The sequence below is a fragment of the Punica granatum genome, chromosome 2 (assembly GCF_007655135.1).
Source record: "Punica granatum isolate Tunisia-2019 chromosome 2, ASM765513v2, whole genome shotgun sequence".
NCBI lineage: Eukaryota > Viridiplantae > Streptophyta > Magnoliopsida > Myrtales > Lythraceae > Punica > Punica granatum.
The window spans coordinates 27,257,184-27,269,754 of NC_045128.1; the positions used below are offsets into that span (position 1 = coordinate 27,257,184).

The 12,571-nt window shown below is 37.3% G+C and overlaps 1 protein-coding gene across 1 annotated transcript; it reads left to right on the forward strand.

The window, feature by feature from the left end:
• Positions 1–10,255: 10,255 nt before the first annotated feature.
• Positions 10,256–11,713, forward strand: LOC116195181. The gene is made up of 3 exons (XM_031524170.1): positions 10,256–10,679; positions 10,788–11,012; positions 11,112–11,713. Exons 1-3 carry the CDS (start codon positions 10,410–10,412, stop codon positions 11,487–11,489), a joined length of 873 nt encoding a protein of 290 aa, XP_031380030.1. The 5' UTR covers positions 10,256–10,409; the 3' UTR covers positions 11,490–11,713.
• Positions 11,714–12,571: the final 858 nt, after the last annotated feature.

The window sequence follows — 12,571 nt, forward strand, 5'->3', positions numbered from 1 at the left end:
TCAGAAGCAACACGAGAACATGAAGGCGTACGATATGATCGTGCATCTCAGGCAGCTCTATCAAGAGCAGGCCCGACATGAGAGATTCGAGATCTCTAAAGCACTTTTTCAGGCAAGGTTGATTGAGGGTAGCCCGGTGGGTCTTCATGTACTCAAGATGATTGGGTACGTTGAGACTCTGGGAAGACTGGGATTTCCTCTTGGTCAAGAGTTGGCCACAGATTTAGTCCTACAGTCGCTGCCCAGCAGTTATAGTCAGTTCATTATGAGCTATAATATGAATGACTACAATAAACCATTGCCTGAACTGCTTAGCATGTTGAGAACAGCTGAGCATGATATCAGCAAGGGGACGTCCGTTCTAATGGTCCAAGGGACCAAAAGAAAGGGCAAGAGCAAGAGTAAAGGCAAGAAGGCTAAAGGTGCATCCAATTTTGACTTGGGTGCGTTGAAGCCTAAAGCCAAGGTGGCGAAGAATGATTACTGCTTCCATTGTGGCAACACTGGACATTGGAAGCGGAATTGTAAGATATACCTAGAAGAGTTGAAGAAGAAGAAGGGAAGTGAGACTTCCACTTCAGGTATTCATGTTATAGAGATTAATGTATCTACTACTTCTACATCTTGGGTATTAGATACCGGATGTGGTGCTCATATTTGTGGAAATATGCAGGACCTAAAGGACAGTAGATCGTTGACAAAGGGCGAGGTGGACCTACGAGTTGGAAATGGAGCAAGAGTTGCTACATTAACTGTAGGGACTTATCACCTAGTTTTGCCTACTGGGCTTGTATTAGATCTTAACGACTGTTATTATGTACCTGCTATTAGTAGAAACATAATATCTGTTTCTTGTTTGGACAAGAAGGGATTTTGTTTCACTATCAAGAACAAGTGTTGTTCTATGTACATGAATGATGTATATTATGGCAGTGCACATTTAAGTAATGGTCTGTATGTTCTTGATCTAGATACGCCTATTTATAATGTGGAAACCAAACGGCTCAAATCTAATGATTCGAACCCGACTTACCTCTGGCATTGTCGTTTAGGCCATATTAGCGAGAATCGCATCTCTAGACTCCATAAGGATGGATTACTGGACTCGTTTGATTTAGAATCGATCAAGACATGCGAACCTTGCTTAATGGGGAAAATGACTAAGGCCCCTTTTACCGGAAAAGGTGAGCGAGCTAGTGATCTTTTGGCTCTCATACATACCGATGTATGTGGACCAGTGAACAAGCTTGCTAGAGGTGGGTATCTCTACTTTATTACATTTACTGATGATTTCAGTAGATTTGGATATGTGTTTTTGATGAAACACAAATCTGAATCCTTTGAAAAGTTCAAAGAATTTAAGAATGAAGTGGAGAATCAGTTGGGTAAGAGCATTAAAGTTCTTCGATCAGATCGAGGAGGTGAATATTTGAGCTATGAGTTCGCTGACTATCTTAAACAGTGTGGGATTTTATCTCAACTGACTCCACCTGGAACACCACAATGGAATGGTGTAGCTGAGAGGAGGAATCGAACTTTATTAGATATGGTTCGATCTTTGATGAGTCATGCAAACTTACCTGACTCCTTCTGGGGATATGCTCTCCAGACAGCTGCTCTCATATTAAACAATGCTCCGTCGAAATCAGTTGAAAGGACACCATATGAGATGTGGTATGGGAAGCGTCCCAAGATGTCTTTTCTAAAAATATGGGGTTGCGAAGCTTATGTGAAGAGATTGTCTTCGGATAAGCTTGGCCCTAAATCGGACAAATGTTACTTTGTGGGGTATCCTAAGGAAACTCGAGGATACTATTTCTATAATCCCATCGAGGGCAAAGTGTTTGTCGCTCGAACTGCGGTATTCCTTGAGAAAGAGTTTCTCTTCAAAGGAACTAGTGGGAGGAAATTAGAACTTGGGGAAGTTCTATCACAAAATGACATTGACCAATCGACGGGCGATGTTGCAGAACAAGTACCACAAGTTGTTGTGGCACAATCTTCTACACAGGTGACACGGGAGCCTCGTTGGTCTAGTAGGATACGTCATGAGCCCGAGAGATATGGATTTCTCGTGACTCAAGACAATGACGTATTGCTCATAGATAATGATGAGCCTACAACCTATGCGGAAGCCGTAATAGGCCCTGACTCTGAGAAATGGCTGGAGGCCATGAGATCTGAGATGGAGTCCATGTACACTAACCAAGTATGGACTTTGGTTGATCCACCTGAAGGGGCAAAACCCATTGGGTGTAAGTGGGTCTTCAAGAAGAAGATTGACATGGACGGTAATGTGATTACCTTTAAGGGCCGACTTGTGGCAAAAGGTTTCAGACAAGTTCATGGTGTTGACTATGACGAAACCTTTTCCCCGGTAGATATGCTTAAATCCATCAGGATCTTGCTTGCAATTGCAGCTTATTATGATTATGAGATTTGGCAAATGGATGTCAAAACTGCTTTCCTGAACGGGAAGCTCCTCGAGGATGTGTTTATGACACAACCTGAGGGTTTTGTCGATCCACATTGTGCCGGAAAGGTTTGTAAGCTACAACGGTCTATTTATGGACTGAAGCAAGCTTCTAGGAGCTGGAAACTTCGTTTTGATGATGCAATCAAAGAGTTTGGTTTCATCAAGAATGAAGATGAACCCTGTGTTTACAAGAAGGTTAGTGGGAGCGTAGTAATCTTCCTGGTGTTGTATGTAGACGACATACTTCTGATTGGAAATGACATTCCTTCCCTACAGTCTGTGAAGACTTGGTTGGGAAGGTGTTTCTCTATGAAGGACTTAGGCGAAGCTACCTACGTGCTAGGTATTAGGATCTATAGAGATAGATCCAAGAGACTGCTTGGCCTAAGTCAGAGTGCATACATAGATAAAGTGCTTCGGCGATTTAGCATGCAGGATTCTAAGAAAGGGTCGCTGCCTATGTTACATGGCATAAGCCTTTCGAAGGCTCAGTGTCCTTCTACTCGAGAGGAGAGGGACCGCATGAATAGGATTCCATATGCGTCAGCTATTGGATCCATCATGTATGTCGTATGCTTTGAGTATGGCGAGTCGATACCAATCAGATCCAGGTGAAAGACACTGGATTGCAGTAAAGAACATCCTTAAGTACTTACGAAGGACTAAGGAGATGTTTTTGGTATATGGAGGCGAAGAAGAGCTCGTTGTAAGAGGTTACACCGATGCTAGTTTCCAGACCGATAAGGACGACAGTAGATCGCAGTCAGGGTATGTGTTCTGCCTGAATGGAGGTGCTGTGAGTTGGAAGAGTTCCAAACAGGAGACAGTAGCCGATTCTACCACAGAGGCCGAGTATATTGCTGCCTCTAACGCTGCAAAAGAGGCCGTTTGGATCAAGAAGTTCGTGACAGAACTTGCTGTGGTTCCTAGCATCGTAGACCCAGTGGATCTCTATTGTGACAACAATGGAGCCATTGCGCAAGCTAAGGAACCCAGGTCTCACCAGCGATCCAAACATATACTCAGACGCTTCCATCTCATTCGCGAGATCATCGACAGAGGAGATGTGAAAATATGCAGAATACCAACAGATGAGAATCTCGCAGATCCACTTACGAAGCCTCTTGTGCAGCGCAAGCACGAGGCTCACACTAGATCTATTGGCATTAGACAGATGCCAGATTGGCTCTAGTGCAAGTGGGAGATTGTTGGGAATTGGTGTATGCCCTAGAGGCAATCTATAATCAGTTCTGTAATATGATATCTATTTCATTATATTACGAGGCATATCTGTTATTGTGTAGATTGCGCTAAATATGATTTTACACAATAATGTCCTTGGAATAGTAGGTTCAATAGGCATCAAGTGTGACTTGATTGTGAGATCCTATAATTACTGAACATTATTCCTAAATGTCCATAGTCAAAGTATTATCGTTAATTAGGACAACGGTAATACGGTTAGACTAGTGTGAGTGTTGATTGATGACCAAATCTCATAGGTCATGGATATGGAGATATCAAATCACACCACATGTATACATTAAGAGTAATGTGTATTGGACTGACCCGCCATGAGATTGCTACATGGGTTGTTACGTGACTGTCATTAGCATATCTCAAAGTGACTATAGTGTAATGGTCCTTTGACTTGAGGTCACCATGGATTCCTACGTGTAATGTCGTATATTTTGATACTGTCAAACGCCACCGTAACTGGTTGGTTATAAAGATAGTTATTGGGTATGCCACAAAGCATGGAAAAGAATGTGAGTGACCAAGATAGGATTTGTCCCTCCTACGAAACGGGAGCGATATCTCACGGCCACTTGGTGGTTAAGTCTAAAAGTGTATGCATACCCAAATGAGTCGATATAATGATATCGAGCTCATTTGCTCTGATAGACTTAACCGGTAAACCAAGAAAGAGAAATATTGAGCCATACAAGGATGTCATCGACCATGCCTTGGGCTCAATAGAGATATAGGGGACAATGGATTATATTACACGGTAATATAGGTCACGAGGTTCGTCGAGAAATTGACTTTCCGATTACTTGAGTAACAGTGATGCATTGCTAGATGCCGCTCACTGTTTGTAATATTAAAATAGAGATTTCGATATTACTATCAACGTAATTGGGAACCTACAGGGTCACACACTACGACTAACTTGACGAGATATTTTGAAACAACAAAATTGTCTAATAAAGATTAGATGATTTATGGTGCGACCGATTAATCGGATATTTAATGAGATTAAATTTGCCGATTAATTAGACCCGATTTATTAGATTTAATGGTGTGCTAAGTGGTTATTTTTATGGAACCACTTGGAGCCAATTATAGAAAGAAACATGGGCCAATTGTATGATAACACTTAGCTATACACATGGACTAATTAAATGATGTCACCTAGACTTACACATGTCACTTGGAGCCTTGATTCTCCTTAATCCCACATCGGTGGGGCTTTGAATTTGTCTTCCCCATATTGCTTATAAAAGGGGCAGCATGCATGTTTAGATATAAGAGATATATATACATGTATATGGGTGTACGTGTATAAGTGTAAGGAAATTCAAGTTGAATTGTTCAATTTGAATTAATCCTACTAGTCTAATAAATTTCGGGTGTCGCATCGGGGTGTTTCTTTCGAGTGTTGGTCGCTAGCACCGCCGATCTCGAAAACTCGTCGACAAAGTCGGTGTGGATACCAGTAGAGGCGTCACGTGTGGGACGCTCGGTCGACAACTTTAAATATTCCAGGTACGCTTTTATTTACTCTTACTCTTCTAGTAGGTCTTGGAATTAGTTTCACGGGTATGAAATTTTGAATTTCTGTTCCTTTTCGCTTCCGTTGCGCCCCGTGGAACTAGCAAGTGTAAAATTTAATTATTTTTTAACGTTTATAGTTTAAAAAATAAAAGTTTTTTCATATTGATATAAACTATAAATTCTTATTAATTATTATTTTCACATTTAACTTCTTATTATATAAATTTCTTCATAAAATTCTTGCAACGCACGGATTCAAGAATCTAATATATATATATATATATATATATATATAATTTATACATTTACACTTTCAGCCATATATTATTTTGATATTTGTCCTTTTAACTCCATTTAATGCATTGTAAATAACTTTATACATGTGTATATATAAACATATAGCCGCTAACCCTTCATCTTCTCTCAATCAAACATACTAAAGTAACTTATCCAAAAAAGAACAAAATACCCTCCTTTTTAGTCCTTTCCCCTTAATATGCATATGTAAATAAGGTTAAAGTTCACCCCAATAAAAGTCAAAGCTTAAACATTTCCTCACTTTCGGGCCAATCTAGCTCGAACTATATCAACCGAGGTCCATTGGGCTTCCACATACAAGGGTGCGTATTGAAAAACAGAAGTTCCTTTCTCCTTCTCTTTCCCTAACCTTATTAAGGAGTTGTATCCAAACACATAGCCAGGTGATAAAGACCCCAAACAGATTGTAAAATATGATACATTGTCCAAGGAAAGAGACAGATGGGAGCGAATGCGATTATCAGTAGACAGAGTCACAGGAGTAGATGATAATTATTTGTATAGGACGACTCAAGAAATTTAGTTGTGAACTATCATATATATATATATATATAGATATAGGATACAAGTAGGAGAATCAAATTTAGAAATAAATATAAAAATAACAACTCAATCAATAAAGAATGTAGAGAAAAATATAAACTGCCTAAACAATTGATATAATCTTATTTGAAATATTCTATTTGCTAAATGATAGAACGATATCTCCAATACTTCCCCTAAAGAGGAGCATGTAAAATCTAAGAGATGCTCATCTTGGACATCTTCATTGAGTAATTCTGATACAATGATGACTTCACATATATTTAGTTTCTTGTTTATATCACTGCTGCCGGATCAAGCAGCCACAAATCTATTTTATATGTCGCCAATCAAGCAGTCTCAAATATGTCTTATATTTCGTCAACAATGCGATAAAAAGCCATTTTATATCAGGCCCATAGAGCGGTAACAGGCCATTTTATACCCATCAGAAATGCGATAATAAACGACATTTCACCCGGATAACGGCAACAAAAAGCCATTTTTATATCCTGTGGGGAAAGCAGTAGATACTCGCTTTATATTTTGAAGGGAATGCGACAAACTGTTCGTTTTATTATTACGTTGGAAAAGCGGCTTATCCGCAACTTCAAGAAGTTAGTCCCTTGAATCAAACTGCTGTAATATCCTGTAATATCATGTAAAATTTAATATATTTTTGAAGGAAGAATAGAGGTAGGAGCGCACAGAATGTTCCTTATAAGGCCGACTCATGGGAGTAGAAGATAATTTTATGTACTGGGCAATTTCAAAACATTACATTGCACACTCGCCTATTTATAATCTACAAGTAGGAGAATCAAATGTCAAAATAACTATAAAAATAACAGTTAAATCAAATCTAGAGAATTTTGAGAATACAACCAGACTAACTATCGATATAGCTATTACAGTTATCCTTCAATTTTCATTTTGCCATCACATTGGTCCCAGAAAAATTTTTTGGCACTAATTTAGTCTCAACGTCACTGTTTCGTTCAATCAATTTAGTCCACCCGTCAACTTCATTAACGGAAAGATAACATTGCCACCGACATGGAATATTATTTTTAACCAAATTTGTCCAAAATGACACTGTTTTTATACATATATATAATTTTTTCCTATTTAATGCCCACCTGGGTGGCAGATTGGCACCTAACGACCTCGTTTGGGGTGGGCAGCAATTGATCGGGTAGCCCCTAAGCGATTTGCCCCATTCACCTCTCTCTCTCATTTTTGAAGGTTGGGGGTTTTGTTCTGTGGCTTTCTGGTTTTTTGGTTTTGGGGATGATGTGCGGCTACTCGGACCTAACTCGATTGAGCATACCTACATTGGGCACTGCCCTACTAGGCGTGGCGGCTAGCAAGTACGCCTTTAGCGGCGCTATCCAAATTTTCAAAGTTTTCATTCCTTAATTTTAGTAAATCAATCACTATGTCATCCGCTTTATGGAGAAAATCATAATAATTATGGTCTGCCAAACCTGAATTTTGCATAGGGATTCAGGTGCCAATTAGGATGAAGAGAAAGAACCGCCTGGCTGTTCAACTTGTCGAAGAGATGCTTAACAAAGGGAAAGCTCCCATGTATCCTGAAGTTAAGGAAAATTCAGCATCAAGTACCTTAGGAGGCACGGGCAATGAACCTTTAAAAGGTATACTTATATATATATATATATATATATATACATATATATCAAACAAAGAAGTTTTCTTCTTTTTTTTTTTGACTTACGGCGTTCATTTTTTTTGGCTATATCTCAGCCTAATACCTCTTCGCCCAGTTTGAGTAAACACTTACAGTATAATTTTTGAAAGCCGTGTTAATGAGTTTTGAATAACATGTACCAAAAGCTAGGAAATATATAGAAGGTGAAAAGTAATAATTAGTTTCTTTCCTATCTGAACTTAATAGTTCATAAAATGGACAAAATTTCTTGGATAAATTGCAGAAAATGCCTCTGTAGTTTCGTAAAAGAATATTGATGCATTACTTTTTTCGGTGTGCACTTGGTATCCGAAAGTTCAATGGGTTTCGACTAATTCAGTTTTAGCCAGTTTGATCCATTCCGTGCTAAAAATCTCTCGCTGTAGATTTTCTTTATTCATAATACTCGAACAAAAAACTTTTTTTTAAAAAAATAAATATCAAACTACTTGAACCAATTCATTCCACGTTGGTTACTAACGCTTTTTTTTTTTGGTAGGACCCTCCTTTAAAACGGAGGCACTCTCACTATCCTCACTTTTATTGGTGCGGCAACTTACTAGACACCATATATACACTATATGTACTGACATGCCACTTCTGCACACTAAATCCAAACATAAAATAAATCTACAATTAAAAATAAAAGAATGCGAGTTTAATGGGCAGATAGGAGGCGGATCCCATATATCAAAAAGGCCGACATCATCTGCATCACTTTTATTAGAGAAGGAATAAACATTCTATTTTCAAAAATATCATTGAAAAAATAAAATATAAAATAAAAACACTAAATTATGGATAAATTTGAAATTCAAGACCAACTATTTCGCTGCTATCTTCCTCCTGCAATTAACTCCCTCTATTGTCTAATATTACATTAAATAATCACTAATAATATCTTAAAAGTATGATACATAAACAAAAAAAAAATAGAATAAATTCATTTAGTAAAAATATATAAAATTTTAAGTTAATTTTTTTTATTCTGCAACATGGATCACATTTATCTCTACTATAATAAAGGTCTCACTTACAATTCCCACAAAATACCATTATAAAAAAAATTCAATCAATAACAATCACTAAACTAAGGTTATAGCTGTAATTTTACGAAAATAACTACCCAACTTCCACTGTTTTCTCTCATCCATGCACCCCGTAGTTTTTCCTTTAAAGCAATACTTCATATTCACTTAATTAGATCATAAATATCACTAGACTACCTCTCAACTTGAAAAGTCAATCTTGAATTTTAACTAGAATTTTTATATCGTACACCGTCTGTGGAAGTCGAATTTCCACAAGTGGCTTTCACAATTGCGACAAGGAGAAAATTTTTCATGATCCTACCTCAAATTGATGTGACGAGAAAGAACCAATAAGAATTATTTAATGAAGAATAATTGTGACAATTATCCGAGTGATTAGCACCAATTCCTATATTTTATGCAATTTAATTGATGTTTCATCACGCCATGTGGTGAGGTAGGATCACCTAATAACTTCTCTGTGACAATTGTCCTATTTAACTCCCAACATGGACACCGTTAGTTTTTATTTTAATAATAATTAAGATTTATAAGTTACCTTATACATAACATAGATTTTCTAAATCCATTGCAACTTATTGGGAAAACACTCTTTTTTGTTGTAGTTTTGGGAAACAATTTATCACAATATGTGAAGGGTACATGAAATTATTTTCGTACAAATTATTTTATATAAGGAACTTTGCACGTTATAAAAACACTATAAAATAACTTATCATTAAATTTTAGCACTTTGCATTTTATAAACATAAGCGATTTAATAATATTTAGATATGTACAAATTGAAAAAGTTTAAAGTATCGTAATATTTTTCAGTGATATACAAATTCAAAAAGTTTAAAATATTATATGAGATTATAGAAATTAAATGAGTGTTCTATCATTTGATGGTACGACCATAAATAAATTAGATATTGTTCTATTATTAAGAACAAATTATATAAACTATAATTTGCTGTTTATGCTCAAGAGATTTGATTTTTCAGAGTTATTGTATCAAGAAATATTAATGTTTTGACCATCTTAAAATTTATTGGCGAAGGGTCGTTTCGGTAAGATAGGGGCGAAATCCCACCCCCCAAGGGAAAAAAAAAAACTAATAGCAAATTATAATTCGCATCAACGGGGCAAAGCGAGCCTGTACAAAAAATCCAAAGAGTAAAAAGTGAAGATCAGGAGGATGAAAGAATCATTTTATCGCCAAGGAAAATGTAAGCGAAGTAAAGAATAAGAAGAGCAAATTCTATGAAAATTTCGTGACTTATCATGATATTATAGTTGATATATCTCATTATGATATCGCAGGATAAGAATTTTCTCTTTTAGTTATAGTTAGTTTAGGAAACCAATATCATATGAGGTAATCTCTACAATATTGATTACGACTGAAACAATAACTAACGGCGTTAACTTTTGGAGTTAATAAAGGCACTTGTCGCGATTATAGGAGTCACATGTGCAAAGTGAATTTCGCCCTCCTTGAATTGAATTTCTAGATCTGTCCCTGGGCGAGACTCCAATACTGACAGCGGCAAAGCTGGGGATCTACGAAATGGTAGACTCGATTCTCGACAGGTTCCCAGAGACCATTAAAGATATGGACAACCAGGGGAAGAATGCGGTGCTACTGGCAGCGGAGAATCAACGCTGGGGAGTGTACATAATCCTAGAAAGGCGGAAGGTGGTGCACCGGAGCGTGTTCTGCCAAGTCGATGCCGACGGCAACAGTGCTCTGCACTTGGCTTCTTGGTATGATGAAAATCGATGTCGGGGACTTCCGCAGCCAGTAAGAAAGATTATAAACGAATTTCAATGGTATCAGGTAAATAAACCACATGATAGTTAATTGTTAGTAAGTTCTTTCTGATGCAATCGGATTATTTTTCGTATTGTTTCATATCGTTGAGCTGCATGGTCCGGTTGACTGCAGGACGTTAAAAACTCTATGCCGTCAAACTCTTTTGCTGTAAGAAACAACGCTGGGCAGACTGCTGAGGAGATCTTAATGGAATCACACAAAGAACTGAGAAAAGAAGCACATAAGTGGCTCACCACGACCTGCTCCGCGTACTCATTGATTGCAACGCTGATTGCAACGGTTGGCTTTGCCTCATCATCGACCTTTCCTGGAGAGTACAATGATGATAGGAGACCGGTGAGCCAGCAATATGTTTATATATATGGCAGTCATACAAATGTCACAGACACCTTGATGTGGATATTGTTGGCTATGATCTTACTTGTATTGTTTCAGAGACTTGAAGGGGAAGTCGCATTCACTGTCTTCTCCATCTCTTCGCTCATCGCCTTCTGCACTTCCATGTCTGCCACTGTCTTTTTCATCACCATTCTCACGGCCCAACATGAGCTGGAGGACTTTGGAGAAAGCCTGCCCTGGGTGCTTCGGTTCGCCTGGATCTGTCTTTTTGCATCCATTGCTAGCATAGTGGTCTGTTTCAGCTCTGGATTCTACTTCAATATGGGGAATATCAACAAGCTACACTGTGCTACATACCTGATATTCGCAGCGATGTGCTTGCCAGTGACCCTGTTCGCCATCATTCAATTCCCAGTGTACTTCAACGTACTCTTCATCCCTGCAAGGGGGAAGAAACTACCAGCATTACATTGATGCTCATTAGTTCGATCTGAGTCATATATTGTTCGAAATGCTGATAAAAAATCATCTTGAAGATCTGTTTTGCTTGGAGTGAGTGTTGTCTGATTTGGTGTGAAGATTGAAGAACTCATGTCTATTATGCTCCTTTCTGTTTAAGATTTATACATACACTATTATAATTTTGCAATCAAACATGTGATTCAAATTAACGAGCGGATGCAAAAACTTTTTTTTTTTAAATCCCCGAGTTGTTCATGTTTGATTTATATTACTCACCTTTATTGCAATTTACATTTATATACTATTTCTCCCCTTTATGCCCCTTACATTTTAAATCCCCGAGTTGTCCTTGCTTGGGAGCGGTTGACGGTTGCGCACTCATCTTTGTTTTGGGGTTTCCCTCTGGCCATCGCACCCCCGAAGAAAAGGCTGCCGGAGACGAGGTTAAAGAATTTATAAAAGTTGAAAATGTTTCCAGTGTATTATTAAAAGTGAAGTAATTTCTCATTGAAAGATTAAAAAAGGCCCCTTTACTTATTGTTTTCCCCATATCCTCAAGCATCCACTTGCTAAAAAATTAGTATTTAAACGAGTGAATGCTATAAAATCAAGTTGAATGTCCAAAATACTAGTCCATTACCCGTGCGATGCATGGGCTTTTGGTCTGATTCAACAATTCAAATTTGTACTCAAATCTCTTTAACAGTTGAATATTATAATTGAAATGTTTGCTTTATCATAAGTTTATACTCCAGTTTTTTGTTGAATCATAAGTTCATACTCCAGTTGAAAAATATATGTGTAAATTAAGATCATGGAATTAACATATGGAAAATATGATGATGGAAAAATTGCTTTTTATTCCTTTATGAAATGATTTCTCTAATAAATACACAGTCTTTTCAAGTGAAAATCTTATCATTTACTTAATTAAATCGGTTATATAACATATTCAAGCTAATTTCTAAATAAGTATAATGATAAATAAATAAATAAATATAGTTATAGAGATACATATGGATAGATAGATGGATAGTATAATGAAAATTACCATCGATGTTCAAATAATCTTTTATATGTAATAAATTAGATAC